Consider the following 16330-nt stretch of genomic DNA (forward strand, 5'->3'; position numbering starts at 1 on the left):
AGTGTTCTTGCCTGGAGAATCCCAGGGACAGGGGAGCCTGGTGGGCTGCTGTCTATGGGGTCGAACAGAGTCGGACACGACTGAAGTGACTTAGCAGTAGCAGTGGGAAGGTATTATCAGTCTTTTCAAGTGATCATGATACCCAGCCAAGTTTGGAATCAGTGAATAATGGATGGAAGTTAGCATTTACTTGAGGACTCAGGGCCTTTTTGTCTGTGCCTGTTATCTAAACTACAAGTTTACTGTAGCCACAGCTAACACAAGTGATTGTCACCACTTTCTTGGGTTTCAATATCCTCATGTGTAAAAGTAAAAATAAGTCAGATTACGTGATCTCTAAAATCCTTTTTGGGACTTTTCAGATGACTCAGTGGTAAAGAATCCGCCTGCAATGCAGGAGACACTGGTTCCATCCCTGAGTCAGGAATATCCCTTGGAGAAGGGAATGGCAACCCACTCCAGTATTCTTGCCTGGGAAATCCCATGGACAGAGGAGTCTGGTGGGCTCCAGTCCATAGGGTCTCAAAAGAGTTAGACACGACTTAACAACTAAACAACAAAATCCTTTTTACTTCTACAAGTCTAATTATTCAAAAAGGAGCTTTCCCAAGATATTTACTAAAACATTGTTTCCTTAAAGAATGCTCCAATTGTTATTTGCCTCTTTCTCAAAAAAGTGGAAAGACAGATTTCTAAATAACTTTCAGAGGGCAGCATTATGAGAGCCTTCCCACAAAACTAATTATTAAGTCAGTGCCTGAAACAGCTTTCTCAAAAGTTTGCCTCATCCAGAAAAATAATAATATTCGTCTTTCTTTTCATGAGCCTTGGACTCATCTCTGAACATTCACATCATTCATTGTCATTTCTCTGTAATCAGCATGATATACAGCTGCCATCTGCTCATTCCTTGCCCTTGCAGCTCACATGTATTACATGTTTATTGATAGCACAGGAGGAAGTAGTCAGGCATCAGTTTGTGCTACGGTACTTTGCACGGTAAAGCCTCAACATTCTTTTCTATCATGTGGTCGTTGTTATTTTTTAAGGTCTCTTTTGATAAGATTCTAGGTCGTGGTGGTGTTCAGTCACTAAGTTGTGTCCGATTCTTTGCGACCCCATGGACTGCAGCAGGTCAGACTTCCCTGTCCTTCGCTATCTCTCGGAGTTTGCTCAAACACATGTCCTTTGAATCATGGATGTGATGTCATCCACACTTCATCCTCTGTCACCCTTTCTCCTGTCCTCAGTGTTTCCCAGCATCAGGTCTAGACATTAATAATGTTAAAAACTGCATCTTTAAACATGTTACCATCTTATATAATGTCTATATGTCACTTATTATTCTAGGAAATTTCATTTATAATAATTTCAAATTCAACTCTAGTTGAATCAATAAAGTTAAAGCAGAAAAGAGCATTTTAGAGAATTCCTTGGGGATCCAGTTTTAGGGCTCCAAGCTTCCACTGCAGAGTGCCTGGGTTCACTCCCTGATCGGAGCACTAAGATTCTGCAAACCATGCAATGTAGCCAAAAACCAAACCAAAAAATCATTAAAAAAGAAAAAACAGAGCATTTAAAATATATATATTGTAAGCTATTCATATTCCTTTAATGGGATAAGCTCTGCATCAGCCCAATTATAGCTTTGACTTCTTGAGATAAAGCTCTAAAATGCAATCACAATCAACCTTTTTTATAATGATTAAATCTTCTGGTATTTGATTTCTCACTACTTGCTAGAAAAGAATAATTCAGTTTTATCAGAACTGTGAAAGTGCTCCGTAATAAACAGCTTCATGATAAAGTAAAACACTTCCACAGCATCATAGATTGTTAATTGTTTTTCATCATTTCTTTCATCTCCATTTGTTCCATGTCCCCACTCCTCTCCATCCCCTACTTTTTCTCTCTCTCTTCTCTTGGTCCCCCCAGATTCATACACATACACACACACACACATATTTTCTTTTCAAAATGCATCCTTTAATGAGAGATCTCAAACATAAGACATTTAACTATATAAGTAGCAAAACTATGCGTAGCAACAAAATCTGCAGATAATTTGGCCAGACGTTCTTTTTGAGCCTTAATGACATTTAAATATAAATTAATATTCCATTGATTCATCAAAATTTTCCATTTCTTAGTCATACCATTTTCTATATATGCAATGATCTTATGTTCCAAACAAATAGAAATGTGATCTGACAAACTCATACATGCACGCACACACACAAATACATATAGAACTCCTGAAATAAGGATAGCCACAAAATAGCATTTTTATATGTGTTCTCTCTACACCAGCAACTTTCAGCCAGAGGCATTTTTACCCCTTAATGTAATACTTGGCAATGTTTGTAGGCATTTTTGATTGTCACACTGGGCAGGGAGGTTGCTACTGGCATCTTGTGGGTAGAGTCAGGATACTGCTGAACAAGACAGCCCCTACAATGAAGGATTATCTGGCCCCAGGTGTCAATAGTTCTGAGGCTGAGAAACCCTGCTCTATATAGTGGTCTAATGCTTCAAAGAAGGGGAAAGCCAAATTCTTCATTCCATTCTATGCAACTGATTAGAACAGGAAGAGAAAAAACACAGCTCCATAATTCCATTTAAATCTCTTTAACCAAACTGGTTATATGGCTACACCACAAAGTTTTTCTTTCCACCCTGAAACCTCTAAGCACTTTAGAATGGAAAGACAGATCTATTCTCAGTTTATAAGTGGCTTTTTATTCTCGCTGTCCTAGGCATTTCCCCACAGTATGAGTGAAATACTTTGCCAGATGGTGTAGGAAAGATTTTGATAATCCTTACCACACCTATTCTGAAAATAAAAGTTTCTGCAGCTTCTGGCCCCTTGTTTTGTATATTTCACATATATTACATGTTTTAGTATAGCTTGTCTTGTTTAACAAAATTATTATGAAGACAAATAGCAATCTAATTGATATGCAGAAGTAAGGTTTAGATTTTTTTTGTTTCTTCATAGGCATATTTTGCTGCATCTTGATAACTTATAGATGATAATAGAACTTTGTAGTTGGAGAGACAATGGAGTTTCATTTCCCATTTTCTAATATCCCAGTTCATCAAATATAAGATGCCATTGATCATAAGATGCATTATTAAATTCTGTACCACTAAAAAGAAAGTTTCTGTCAATGGAAAATAACATGCCCATGCCCTCAATCATAAGACACATCACAATTTGTGTGACATCAGAATGTAGAAAAGGTACATCTTAGACTTGACGAAAATACATTATGCTACAGTACCTTTTCCTCTTTCTGAGAGAAAAGCCATGTGTTGTGTTAGCTTAAGAAATCTTTCCACAGTAATGCAATAAGGCATATACACAATGGATAAAACACATAAATGGTGAGAAAACTAGGGTAAGAAAGTAAAATCTTACATAATTCTAAGTTCCCTTTTAGGTTATAAGCAAACTGGGAACTTTGCTAATTGAATAAGATTTCTAGATATAAATGGGGTAAAGTTATAACATTTTACAATAAAAATTAACTGGATGTCAGTTAATTGTAACTATCAATTAACTGTAATAGAGACTGCCTTCTTTAATTAAAAGGAAATAGGGATTTTTGGGAAAAATGATCTTGGGGTCAGATCACATTTAAGCTAATCTCTGTTTTCTCTAAATTCTACCTATAATGAAGGTAATAAAACTAAATGAACCCTGTGATTGCTTTGAGGCAGTGTAACCTTCTTTGGTCAGTCATGGTTCCTATATTAAGTTTAGTGTTGTAGAAAATGGGGTGGGCTGAGCAAGGGGGTGCCTGAGAAAGACTTTTGGTCAAGAACATTAATTTTTCCTAAACTAAGGAAGTATTTTATAGAACAGCCTATCCACCTAAATCTTTTCATAGGTCAAGTGTTAGGAAGAATGACTGACCAGATGAGTAACTGCCCAGTCAAAATAGAAATACCTAGAAAAGGATCCTTGCTAAAAGCTGAAAAATAAGATTTAAGGCTAAAAGACCAGCAAAACAAGCCAATGTATATGCCATAGCTGTGCTGGGCAAGGGCCTAATGATGCTATTAGCTGCACAGTCTCCCAAGAATAGCCCCAAGACCGGTGAACTACCTGTTTGCATGTAGTGGCCATCAAGCTGCCAAAGCTATCAAAATTCCAATGTATTATTTTAGTAATTGCAATTACTTAAGATGGCGGAGGAATAGGACCACAGCCTTGCCTAGTTCAGTGAAACTATGAGCCATGCCGTGTAGAGCCTCCCAAGATGGATGGTCATGGTGGAGATTTCTGACAAAATGTGGTCCACTGGAGAAGGGAATGGCAAACCACCCCAATATTCTTGCCTTGAGAACCCCATGAACATGAACAGTATGAAAAGGCAAAAAAGTATGACACTTAAAGATGAACTCCCCAGGACAGTAGGTGCCCAATATGCTACTGGAGACCAGTGGAGAAATAACTCCAGAAAGAATGAAGAGATGGAGCCAAAGCAAAACCAACACCCAGTTGTGGATGTGACAGGTGATGGAAGTAAAGTCCAATGCTATAAAGAGCAATTTGCATAGGAACCTGGAATGTTAGGTCCATGAATCAAGGCAGGTCAAACAGGAGATAGCAAGAGTGAACATCAACATCTTAGGAATCAGTGAACTAAAATGGACTACAATAGGTGAATTTAACTCAGATGACCATTATTTCTACTATTGTGGGCAGGAATCCCTTAGAAGAAATGGAGTAACTATCATAATTAACAAAAGAGTCCGAAATGCAGTACTTGGATGCAATCTCAAAAACAATAGAATGATCTCTGTTCGTTTCCAAGGCAAACCATTCAATGTCACAGTAATCCAAGTCTATGTCCTGACCAGTAATGCTAAAGAAGCTGAAGTTGAATAGTTCTATGAAGACCTACAAGACCTTCTAGAACTAACACCCAAAAAAAAAGATGCCCTCTTCATTATAAGGGACTGGGATGCAAAAGTAGGAAGGAAGACAAGACATACCTGTAGTACCAGGCAAATTTGGCCTTGGAGTACAAAACGAAGCAGGTCAAAGGCTAACAGAGTTTTGACAAGGGAATGCACTGGTCATAGCAAACACCCGCTTCCAAAAACACAAGAGAAGACTGTACAGAGGGACATCACCAGATGGCCAACATTGAAATCAGATTGGTTATATTCTCTGCAGCCAAAGACGGAGAAGCTCTATACAGTCAACAAAAACAAGACCAGGAGCTGACTGTGGCTCAGATCATGAACTCCTTATTGCCAAATTCAGACTTAAAATGAAGAAAGTAGGGAAAACCACTAGACCATTCAGGTATGACCTAAATCAAATCCCTTATGATTATACAGTGGCAGTGACAAATAGATTGAAGGGATTAGATCTGATAGATAGAGTGCCTGAAGAACTATGGCGGAGGTCCGTGACATCGTACAGGTGGCAGTGATCAAGACCATCCCCAAGAAAAAGAAATGCAAAAAGGAAAAATGGTTGTTTGACAAAGCTTTACAAATAGCTGAGAAAAGAAGAGAAGCAAAAGGCAAAGGAGAAAAGGAAAGATATACCTCTTTGAATGCAGAGTTCCAAAGAACACAGGGAGAGGTAAGAAAACCTTTGTCAGTGATCAATGCAGAGAAATAGAGGAAAACAATAGAATGGGAAAGACTAGAGATCTCTTCAAGAAAATTAGAGATACCAAGGGAACACTTCATACAAAGAGGAGCACAATAAAGGGCAGAAATGGTATGGACCTAACAGAAGCAGAAGATGTTAAGATGAGATGGCAAGAATACACAGAAGAACTATACAAAAAAGATCTTCATGACCCAGATAACCATGATTGTGTGATCACTCACCTAGAGCCAGACATCCTGGAATGCAAACTCAAGTGGGCCTTAGGAAGCATCACTACAAACAAAGCTAGTGGAGGTAATGGAATTCCAGTTGAGCTGTTTCAAACCCTAAAAGATGATGCTGTGAAAGTGCTGCACTCAATATGTCAGCAAATCTGGAAAACTCAGCACTGGCCACAGGACTGGAAAAGGTCAGTTTTCATTCCAATCCCAAAGAAAGGCAATGCTAAACAATGTTCAAACTACCACACAATTGCACTCGTCTCACGCTAGCAAAGTAATGCTCAAAATTCTCCAAGCCAGACTTCAACAGTATGTAAACCGCGAACTTCCAGATGTTCAAGATGGATTTAGAAAAGGCAGAGGAACCAGATATCACATTGCCAACATCTGCTGGATCATTGAAAAAGCAAGAGAGGTCCAGAAAAACATCTACTTTTGCTTTATGGACTACACCAAAGCCTTTCACTGTTTGGATCACAACAAACTGTGGAAAATTCTTCAAGAGATGGGAATACCAGATCACCTGACCTACCTTCTGAGAAATCTGTATGCCAGCCAAGAAGTAACAGTTAGAACTGGACATGGAACAACAGACTGGTTCCAAATCAGGAAAGGAGTACATCAAGGCTGTATATTGTCACCTTGCTTATTTAACGTATATGCAGAGTACATCATGAGAAATGCTGGGCTGGATAAAGCACAAGCTGGAATCAAGATTGTCATGAGAAATACCAATAAGCTCAGATACGTAGAGGACACCACCCTTATGGCAGAAAGCAAAGAACTAAAGAGCCTCTTGATGAAAGTAAAAGTTCAGTTCAGTTCAGTCACTCAGTCGTGTCTGACTCTTTGCGACCCCATGAATTGGAGCACACCAGGCCTCCCTGTCCATCACCAACTCCCAGACTTCACTCATACTCACGTCCATCGAGTTGGTGATGCCATCCAGCCATCTCATCCTCTGTCATCCCCTTCTCCTCCTGCCCCCAACCCCTCCCAGCATCAGAGTCTTTTCCAATGAGTCACCTCTTCACATGAGGTGGCCAAAGTATTGGAGTTTTAGCTTTAGCATCAGTCCTTCCAATGAACGCCCAGGACTGATCTCCTTTAGAATGGATTGGTTGGATCTCCTTGCGGTCCAAGGGACTCTCAAGAGTCTTCTCCAACACCACAGTTCAAAGAGGAGAGTGGAAAAAGTTGGCTTAATACTCAGCATTCAGAAAACTAAAATCATGGCATCTGGTCCCATCACTTCATGGCAGATAAATGGGGAAACAATGGAAACAGTGAGAGACTTTATTTTGGGGGGCTCCAAAATCACTGCAGATGGTGAATGCAGCCATGAAATTAAAAGATGCTTGCTCGTTGGAAGAAAAGCCATGACCAACCTAGACAGCATATTAAAAAGCAGAGATATCACTTTGCCAACAAAGGTCCGTCTAGTCAAGGCTATGGTTTTTCCAGTAGTCATGTATGGATGTGAGAGTTGGACTATAAAGAAAGCTGACCACCGAAGAATTGATGCTTTTGAACTGTGGTGTTGAAGAAGACTCTTGAGAGTCCCTTGGTCTGCAAGGAGATCCAACCATTCCATCCTAAAGGAAATCAGTCCTGAATATTCATTAGAAGGACTGATGCTGCAGCAGAAACTCCAGTACTTTGGAGTTTCTCCAATACTACCTGATGCAAAGAACTGACTCATTGGAAAAGGCCCTGGTGCTGGGAAAGATTGAAGGAGAGGGGAGAAGGGGATGACAGAGGATGAGATGGTTGGATGGCATCACCAACCTGATGGACATGAGTTTGAACAAGATCTGGGAGTTGGTGATGGACAGGGAAGCCTGGTATGCTACAGTCCATGGGGTCAAAAAGAGTCAGACACGACTGAGCAACTGTACTGAACTGAACTGATTTTAGTAATTCTGTTTAAATAACTCTGAACATCAATCCAGAACTGAATAGAGAAAACAAACAAGGCCCTAGTGCTTCTGTACCAACCAAGTACGAAATAACACCAACAATATACTTCTTGACATCCCAGTGCATTACAGTATAATCATAAAACAGTGTGTGTCAGAAAAGGGTAGGCTTAAAACCCTGAATGGTGATCAACAAACTGATGCTTTCATGAAGTTGAAAGTAAAATTTGACCTATCTAGCATTTGAGGCCATAAAATCAGTCTTGTGAGAGCATTAGTTCTCTCCCCAGAAGGTAGGCCTAAACTCTTGTCATTTATTTAAGTCTTGGAAATCCCACTTCTGCTACCAAATGCTGAAGGCATTATAATGGCACGATAATGCTGAACAAATCTAAATAGCCTTCTTTGAAGTTTTAACACCAACTACAAAGGGAAAATCAAAGACAGGTTGTTTTTTAAAGTAAGTAAGGAGCTTCAGGATGCCTCAACATTGATTACTTGGAGAGAAATTACCCACGTATACTGAGCCCCTTGGTTTAGAAATCTGTGCAACAGCTTCTTGTTGACTTTAAGTAAATTTCAGGGGATCTTTCAACATCTAGAAACTCAGATCATATTTATTCTTATTTTGAATGGAATTTTCATTTCCCTTAACATATATATATATTTAATTCAGTGTACAATGAGAGGGCTTTCTTTAAATATCCTATTAGCAAATCACCATGATAAAGTCAAACACTGAACATATTTGAACATGATCTGCATTTAAATGAGCATACAATAACTGGTTTCAGTATTACAATCAAAACTTCAAGAGTTAAAGTGACATATTTAATCTATATACAGTCGCAGATCTCTAGATTATAAGGAACCCAACAAGTCAGCTAGTACAGCCCCGTTTAATTTACAGAAGAAGAATCAATTAGAAAGGCAACTGCTGATAACTAATAAGGACCTACAGTATAGCACAGGGAGCTCACTCAGTACTCAGTAATGGTATATATGGGAAGGGAATCGAAGAGAGACTGGATGTATGTATATGTATAACTGGTTCACTTTGCTGTACACCTGAAACTAACATAACATTGTAAATCCACTACAATAAAATTTTTAAAAAGAAAAGACAACCCCTGCCCATAGTAATACAATAGTCAGGGATGTGGTCCTTTCCTAGGGCCAATATCTCCTGTCTCCAAGGTCAGTATTTCCACCATGATCCACTGTAATTACAAGCCTTCACAATAATTAGGAATAAAACTAAACCATTATATAATTATATATTACTGTAAATCATGTGAGTTTAATACACCTAAAATAAGAAAGTGTTCAGCTGAGGACAGTATTTAGGAATACAGAAGCTATGATACAAAATGTTTACTGAACTTCCTGTGGGATAACAGTTCTTCATTTAGTCTTTACAGAATCCCAAAGGAGATACACTTCACTATTCACAGTTTAAAGATTGAAACACAAAAGCCTCAATAACAGAAGTCCATCTAAAAACTCTTTGATCTACTGCTGAGGTAGACAGCTCTATGCTGTTCCTGTAGGTTATTCTTTTCACCACTATCAGGACCCAGAAAGGAGACAGGATATGTGTGGCCTAGAGCAAGATGGTCATTTCTCTTGCTCTCTTTTGTTCCAAGCAGAGATCTGTACCCAAATCTCTCATGGAGCTGTGTGGGCATATGTTTGTGAAGGAGAGAAAGTAAAGTAACCCCTCAGGAGTCAGTGACTCAGTGACAACAATGTTCAAATGGCATTTCCACACTACTGTGGAAAAATTCAGATCTAACATTCACTTGGTGTCCTCTTCTGCATACCACTCCCCCCATCAGTCATCATTTCCACAGGGTACTGCATTTACATGTATGAACCCTGTTTCCAAAGCCTCATTACGCGTTGGATAGGTGGTTTCAGAATTCACAGGACAAGGAGTTACAAAGGTATACGGATGTTATCAAGTCTGTTTCCGCATTTAGCTGTGCAGAAACTGACTTCCAGACAGGTAATACAGCCAGTCTGAGACAAAGCTGGGACTTGAGGCAAAGTTCTCACTCAAGTCTAATCCTCTTCTCCCTATGCAACATACTTGACTATACAGTTGGCCAAAAGAACAAGTGTCTGTCGTGTCTTTGACCAAATATATTAATTATTTCAAGCCAATATCATATTATTAACAGCAAGTTGAAAGCAAAATTGGTGATCAAGAGCCTAGGGTAGTAGAAAGACAATACAAGCCTCATAGCTAGATAGATCCAAGTTTGACTTAACCTCTTTAATTTACTAACTGGCTGCCTTGGTAAGTTGCTCAGCTTTTCTGAAGTTGTAACTACAAGAATATTGTTGTTTAGTCACTAAGTCATGTCCAGCTCTGTAATTCCATGGACTGTAGCCCAGCAGGGTGGCTCTCTCCATGGGATTTCCCAGGCAAGAATACCATCTCCTTCTCCAGGGGATCTTCCCGAGCCAGAGACTGAACCTGCATCTCCTGCATTGGTAGGCAGGCTCTTTACCTCTGAGCCATCAGAGAAGCCTACCTGAGAATATTAAGAATTAAGTGCAGTAGGATATTTATAAAGCATCTGATCCATAGTAGATGCTCGATATATTGGTTCCCAGTCATTCTAACTCACCCTAAAAGAGCTGTACCACTCTTAACAAATTCCTTTATCCCTTTGGGTCTCAGTTTCCTCCATTGTACAATGAGAAGAGGGGGGAAAAAGCAAATGAATTCCAAAATCCCTTACAACTCATCAAGTATGAATTAATTCCCAAAGCTTCCTTTACCTTAATTTAAATTCAGCCAACACTAGGTACCTTATATTCATCCTTGGCAATGTTTCTGTGATCTCAAAGATTTGGGATCCAACTCCATAGTACTTTTAAGTTCCATATGGAAAAATTACTACACAGAACCAAAGGACTTATCTTTAAAGAAAATTCTACAAGGACATCACAAACCTATGTGATAAATAAATACAATTTAGGGTATATCTTAAGTTGTTACTCTTTTTTTTTCTTTTTTTTCTTTGCTGGGATAGAAGATGAGAACTTAAGCGTTGATACTATAAGCCTATAATGATAGACTCAGGACCCATTTAGGTAAAGCAACTAATGTCATTTTGGGGGCAAGAGAAAAGGAAGAGCAATAAAATTCTCTTCCCATGTGAGTCTTATGCTAGACCTTAAAATTTAAGAAATTTGTGTCATTCTGAAGCAGAGGGGAATAAAATTTATTCTGAGAGGTGTTTTACAGTGATAGGCATTAATATAAGAAGATAGTTGACCATGTTCTCCACAGTGCTTTTGAATTTCATGTTTCAGATTTACATTCTCTATAAATAATGTATAATTTAAATGCTTGAGTCTTAAAAGCAAGACCTGGGGAAATATTAACTGAAATTAAATGAAAACCTTAACTGCAAAGTTTCTCCTCTTCTCTTCCATGAGGAAAGCGTTATCAGTAGATCTTTTTGTTGTGGTGGTTATAGAGAAGGCATTTTGCACATATTGGGTTGGCCAAAAAGTTCATTAACATTGTATGGAAAACCCCAAACAAACAGTTTGGCCAACCCAATAACACTCTATAGGTTCAAAATATATTTAAAATAATGATTAGAGCTCCCAGTCATGGTTTCCCAAAAATTCATTTGGTGTTTATCCTGTTACCATACCTGTACAATATTATTCACTTATAAAATTTTAGAATACACATCTTAGATGATAAAACATCAATAGCATCAAAAACTTTTGCCTTTTATTAGTAAGAAGAGACAGAAAAGGCCCATTGAAATTTTCTGAAATGTGCAAAATACTGTGATTTTTTTTTTAATCAAGAGCTGTGTTATATGGGCTAAATTTTTGGTTCTAAAAGGTGACAGAGAATAAACTATGTTCCTCAATATAAGTTGTGTGCAGAAGTCCAGAGAGGTCCATATACTTTAGGCATGCTGCTGCTGCTGCTGCTAAGTCACTTCAGTCGTGTCCGACTCTGTGCAACCCCATAGATGGCAGCCCACCAGGCTCCCCCATCCCTGGGATTCTCCAGGCAAAAACACTGGAGTGGCTTGTACATTAGGCATACATATACATATGTAGCAAGCATAGTGTGAACCAGAGGCAAGAAGGCCTAGATCCTGTTTCTGCTGTTGTAAAAAACTTGATGTGTGATTTTTGGACAAGTTACTTCACCTTTCTTATCTGTTTCTTTATGAAACAGGAGGGACCATCTGATCTCTCCAAGATTTCTTCCAGTTTCTATAAGCTGTGTGAATCCTCGATATGGTACCTGAGTGGCACAGGACATGTGGCAAAAGTACTCACAGGAGAGCACTTACTCTGTTCTTCATGCATGCTGCTAGGAGGAGCCAGATTCTGTAGAGAGCCAGACACTAAATGGCCTGGCTTTGTGCCTTGGCTGAAGAACACCATCAGTGACTATGAAGGCACTTAAAGAGACTCAGCCAGAGGAAACAAACTATTTTCTGAACATAGTCCAAAAACTCGGTAGGGTCATGTGAACCCTGACGACCTCAGACCCCTTGTGTCCTCAGCCTTTTATCTTGACTGGCAGAAAGGCCTGAGTTCATTTAGACAATGTATGCTTTCTGAGCCTTATGAGAAACAGTTCTGAGAATAAATGGACTCATCCCCAGTCCCACATCTGATCCTTGAAAATACATGTATTTTTCTGCATCAGCTACAATATACATGGCACTCCTAGGACACCTTCATGAGACAGAGTTTAGCATAGTGATTAAAAGTATGAAATGAGCTCACATCCTGCCTCTGCTACTATTTAACTGCTGCATGATCTTGGGAAAGAAGCTTCAGGTTCTGTTTTTGTAAAATTGGGAAACTAATAAAACCTAACTCTTAGGGTTGTTGTGAGGATTAATCAAGATAATACAAAGCAGAGCACAGAGCCTAGTATAAAGTATATATTAGTAAGATAGGTGGATAGATGGATAATATAGATAGATACATGAATACATAGATGGATCTTTCAATCCTGGGAGCTAGAACTCCCTGAAAAGGCTTATGTGAAGGCCAAAAGCAATTTTTTGGCAGTGAATGGCATCTACTGATCTTTCCTCTTCTGAGCAAGCAATATAGCAAATACTCAAACCTGGTATCAGCTCTGACTAATAGGATCCTGCAGAAATTAGGAGGAAATAAGATTATCCTTAAAGTAGGAAAGAGTTATGCTGGTTTAAGACAAGATCCTTGAAAGAGAGAAACACAAAAAAACATTTAATGTGGTCATACAATGTCAGAGAAAAAGGGGTTATTTTTCATCCATGTCATCTCAAGTGTTGCCAGCATTAACAGCTACAGAATTTTATAACTGGGTGTCTCCCTAGAGACTATCTATCGCTAGTTTACCTCCCTTACTTAATCAATAAGTAGCTGAGGGCCAAAGAGATCAAGCAGATTTCTTGAGGTCATTCAGCAGTAAATGACAATGCCAAGACAAGTAAGTGTTCTGACTCCTCCCATTCACCCACCCAGTACTTCCCCTGGTATCTTTCACCAGGTTATCATTCTTTTATGTGCCAGCAGGGCATTAAAATACATACAAGTGCCTCACTTTTGCCCAGTTTCCCAAAAAGTACAGAAGCAACCTTTACCCCCAAAACCTTCTTCCCATTGGGAATGGGGAAGGGTCCCAGTTAATCTATGGCCCTCTCCCAGCCCCTCTTTGGAATCCTCACGTTCACTCTTAAGGGCTACTTCTAAAAGTTCTTCACCCCAAAGATCAGGCACATCCCAGGGCACAAATTACCCCCTGCTAATTTGCACATTCTCATTTTCCCACAAATGCAGAACTACAGAACTATTAAGTCTCCTCTGAGTTCCCTGACTGAATTCAATGAGAACTGATCCCTCCCTTCCTAGGCTAATTCAATCAGGTTCATTTATAAAGGGTGAGCACCTGAAGAGCCAGAGAACCCTTGAAGTTGCTCAGTCGTGTCCGACTCTTTGCGATCCCATGGACTGTAGCCTACCAGGCTTCTCCGTCCATGGGATTTTCCAGGCAAGAATACTGGAGTGGGTTGCCATTTCCTTCTCCAAGAGAACCCTTAGTTGTGCCTAAACAAGAGGAAGAGCGGACCAGGGAATCGGAGATGGATTGGGGGAAGGAGGGAGATGAGTAGAAGGAGCACACAGAGCAAATCGCAAAGTCTGGATCTGGGAGACAGCTATGCTGCTGAAACTGACTCACTGCTGAGGGTACAGAACTGCCGGCGGGATTGACTGTTTTCATCATGCGCTCTGGTAACTGACTAACAACAGACTGACGCCCCAAACTGCACACGTAGGAGGAAGCAGGCGGAGGCTATCCCGAAGTTGCAGAAAAAACGAACTCTCTTCCTGCTCCCTTCTCTAGTCTCATTAGACGTTCACCAGTCTGTGCCTGGCTAGCATGCCCTGAGCTCGCCAGGTTTCTGTGCATCACCCCTAAAGGGGAGCCCCCCTCCCTGCTCTCCCGGGGGTTAGAGAGAAACAGGGCATCTCTCCTTGCAGGGAAACTGATTTGAGAGAAAAGCTTTCGTTGAGCGTCTGAAGCTGACAAACGCGGGGCGCTTCTTGTCCCTAAGCATTTGCGGCTGCTGGGGTGTCCCTCAGCCCAGGTCTGGGCTTTGAGGGTGGGAGGCGTAAGGCTCACAGCCAAGTGTTCCTTCTCCACACTCACAGCCACCCGCGAAACCGGAAGGAAGGTTTTGCCTTTTATCTTTTTACCCCGCCCTACCTGAATTCCGGGACCAGGTTAGGCTGCAACCCGTAGAAAGCAGCGGAGAGAGTGACCAACCACCCAGGCTTGTAACTGCCATTCTCGCACTCCAGATAAGGCGGAGACCACTTGACATGGCTCTTGTCCCCGCTCAGCCCGTCCCTGCGCCGCCAGCTATGGCCCAGGCCCCGTAGCCCCTGATTGGAGCCGCGACGGTGTAAGGGAGTCCTCCACTTGCGCCGGAGGCCGTGGAACCACTCGGTCTCCAGCGTGGCGTTGGCCAGGTGGTGTGCTGAGGAGGACAGATCCTGGAGCAGGATGCGGCTCTCCTCGCGCGTGGCCTGGAGGAAGACCTGCGGGGCCGGGGCGGACAGCGACTCGGTGCTGAAGGTGATGGCCGCCCGGGAGATGCTGGGTTCACCCTCCAGGAGGCTCCGCACTAGCGCTTGATACCACTCCAAGTCGTCCTGCAAGTTCTGCTCCCGCGACTTATTGCTCTGCAGCATCATGTTGAGGAAGTTGGTGGCGTGTGTCAGCGTGTCCAGCGCCCCGTGCAGTGAGGGATGGGAACTGGCTAGGGCAGGCGACTTCCCCGGCAGGCCCGCCAACTCGTAGCGGCTGGAGCAGTTGGCTCGCTTCAGCTTGTGGGAGTCCCCGGTGTAGAGGTAAGAGGCCACGTCCATGGGCACCTCCTCGGCGAGTTTCTGCGCCAAGATGGTGCCGTCGGTGGAGCGGCTCCAGGGAGCAGAGGGGTCTGAGGCAGAGGCTCGAGCCGGCTGCTGGGCGTGCTGCTTCGCCCTCAGGGTCCTCTCTCGAGGGGAATCCGGCCGACTTGGAGCTTCGCGGCTGGCGCCAATAGCTCCCAATCCGAAATGAACAAGCAGAAGGCAGAAAAGGAAGGGGTAAGCCATGACTCCCATCTGCCTCGCAGAGCGGAGAGGAGGTAACGGGAGGAGTCACTTTTTAAATTGTAGTCGTCAGTCTGTCAGCAGTAAGACTTTTGCTGGGGGTCTTCCCCCTTCTCCAGCAGGCGTCCAGTCCAAAATGACTTTAAAATAGGGATGTTCCGAAATATGCCCGGCTGACTAAGCTACCGTCACAGGAAATCAAATCACCTGTGGCAACGCCGGCTGCTCCCGCTCCACAATGGGTCGGCTCAGGATTACGCACCTCGCAGCCTTGAACCGAACAGGTTACATCCCCTTTTGCAGCCGGCAGCTATAGTTAGCCTGCTTACGTCTTTCCTTCCACCGCCGCTCTCATTGAGGTGTGTTCAAGAGCTGCTGCTGCTGCCGCGGCGGCCGCCGAAGACGCTGCTCCATCATCTCACCCGTGGCAGGTCGTTCCCGCCTCCTGGCTCTGGCTCCTCCTCGTTCGCTTCGCCCGGAGACGCGGAGCGCGCGCGCACAGACCGGCACCGCGAGCGCAGGGGCGAGTCCCAGAGAGCTAGGGTTTAAGACGTTTGTCTCTCCAGACGCAAGAGGGTTAGGCAGCTGGTTAATTGGAGTCTTTAGGTTTGGCCACAAACCACACTCCTGCCTCTCCCTGCTCTCGGGAGGAAAGCCGGTTTAAAGAGGCAGCTTGGCTGCAACCAGCTCTTGTAGGGCGGCTTCAATTCGTCTTGTTCTCTGTTTGGTCGGCTCCTCTGTCAATCAGCCGAGTACCATTTGTTCGGCTGGGGCGGGAGCTGTCCAGTGCTGAACCCGAGGCGGCACGGAGGAGGCAGCGGCGCGGGATGCAGCAGTCCTTTCACCCACTCGCGTTCCCTGATGATGACTCGAGAGCGTGAAGGGTTGGGGGTGGGTGGCCTGGA

The 16330-nt window shown here is 42.3% G+C and overlaps 1 protein-coding gene across 1 annotated transcript in view; it reads right to left on the reverse strand.

The window, feature by feature from the left end:
* The window catches only part of GPR158 (G protein-coupled receptor 158), a 303836-nt gene extending 287769 nt beyond the window's left edge, over positions 1-16067 (reverse strand). Inside the window, exon 1 of the mRNA XM_040248562.1 lies at positions 14536-16067. Coding sequence (XP_040104496.1) covers positions 14536-15437 — 902 coding nt within the window. The 5' untranslated portion in view covers positions 15438-16067. The remainder of the gene's footprint in view (positions 1-14535) is intronic.
* Between the last annotated feature and the right edge of the window lie 263 nt (positions 16068-16330).

The sequence above is a fragment of the Oryx dammah genome, unplaced genomic scaffold, assembly GCF_014754425.2.
Source record: "Oryx dammah isolate SB20612 unplaced genomic scaffold, SCBI_Odam_1.1 HiC_scaffold_10, whole genome shotgun sequence".
NCBI classification, from domain to species: domain Eukaryota; kingdom Metazoa; phylum Chordata; class Mammalia; order Artiodactyla; family Bovidae; genus Oryx; species Oryx dammah.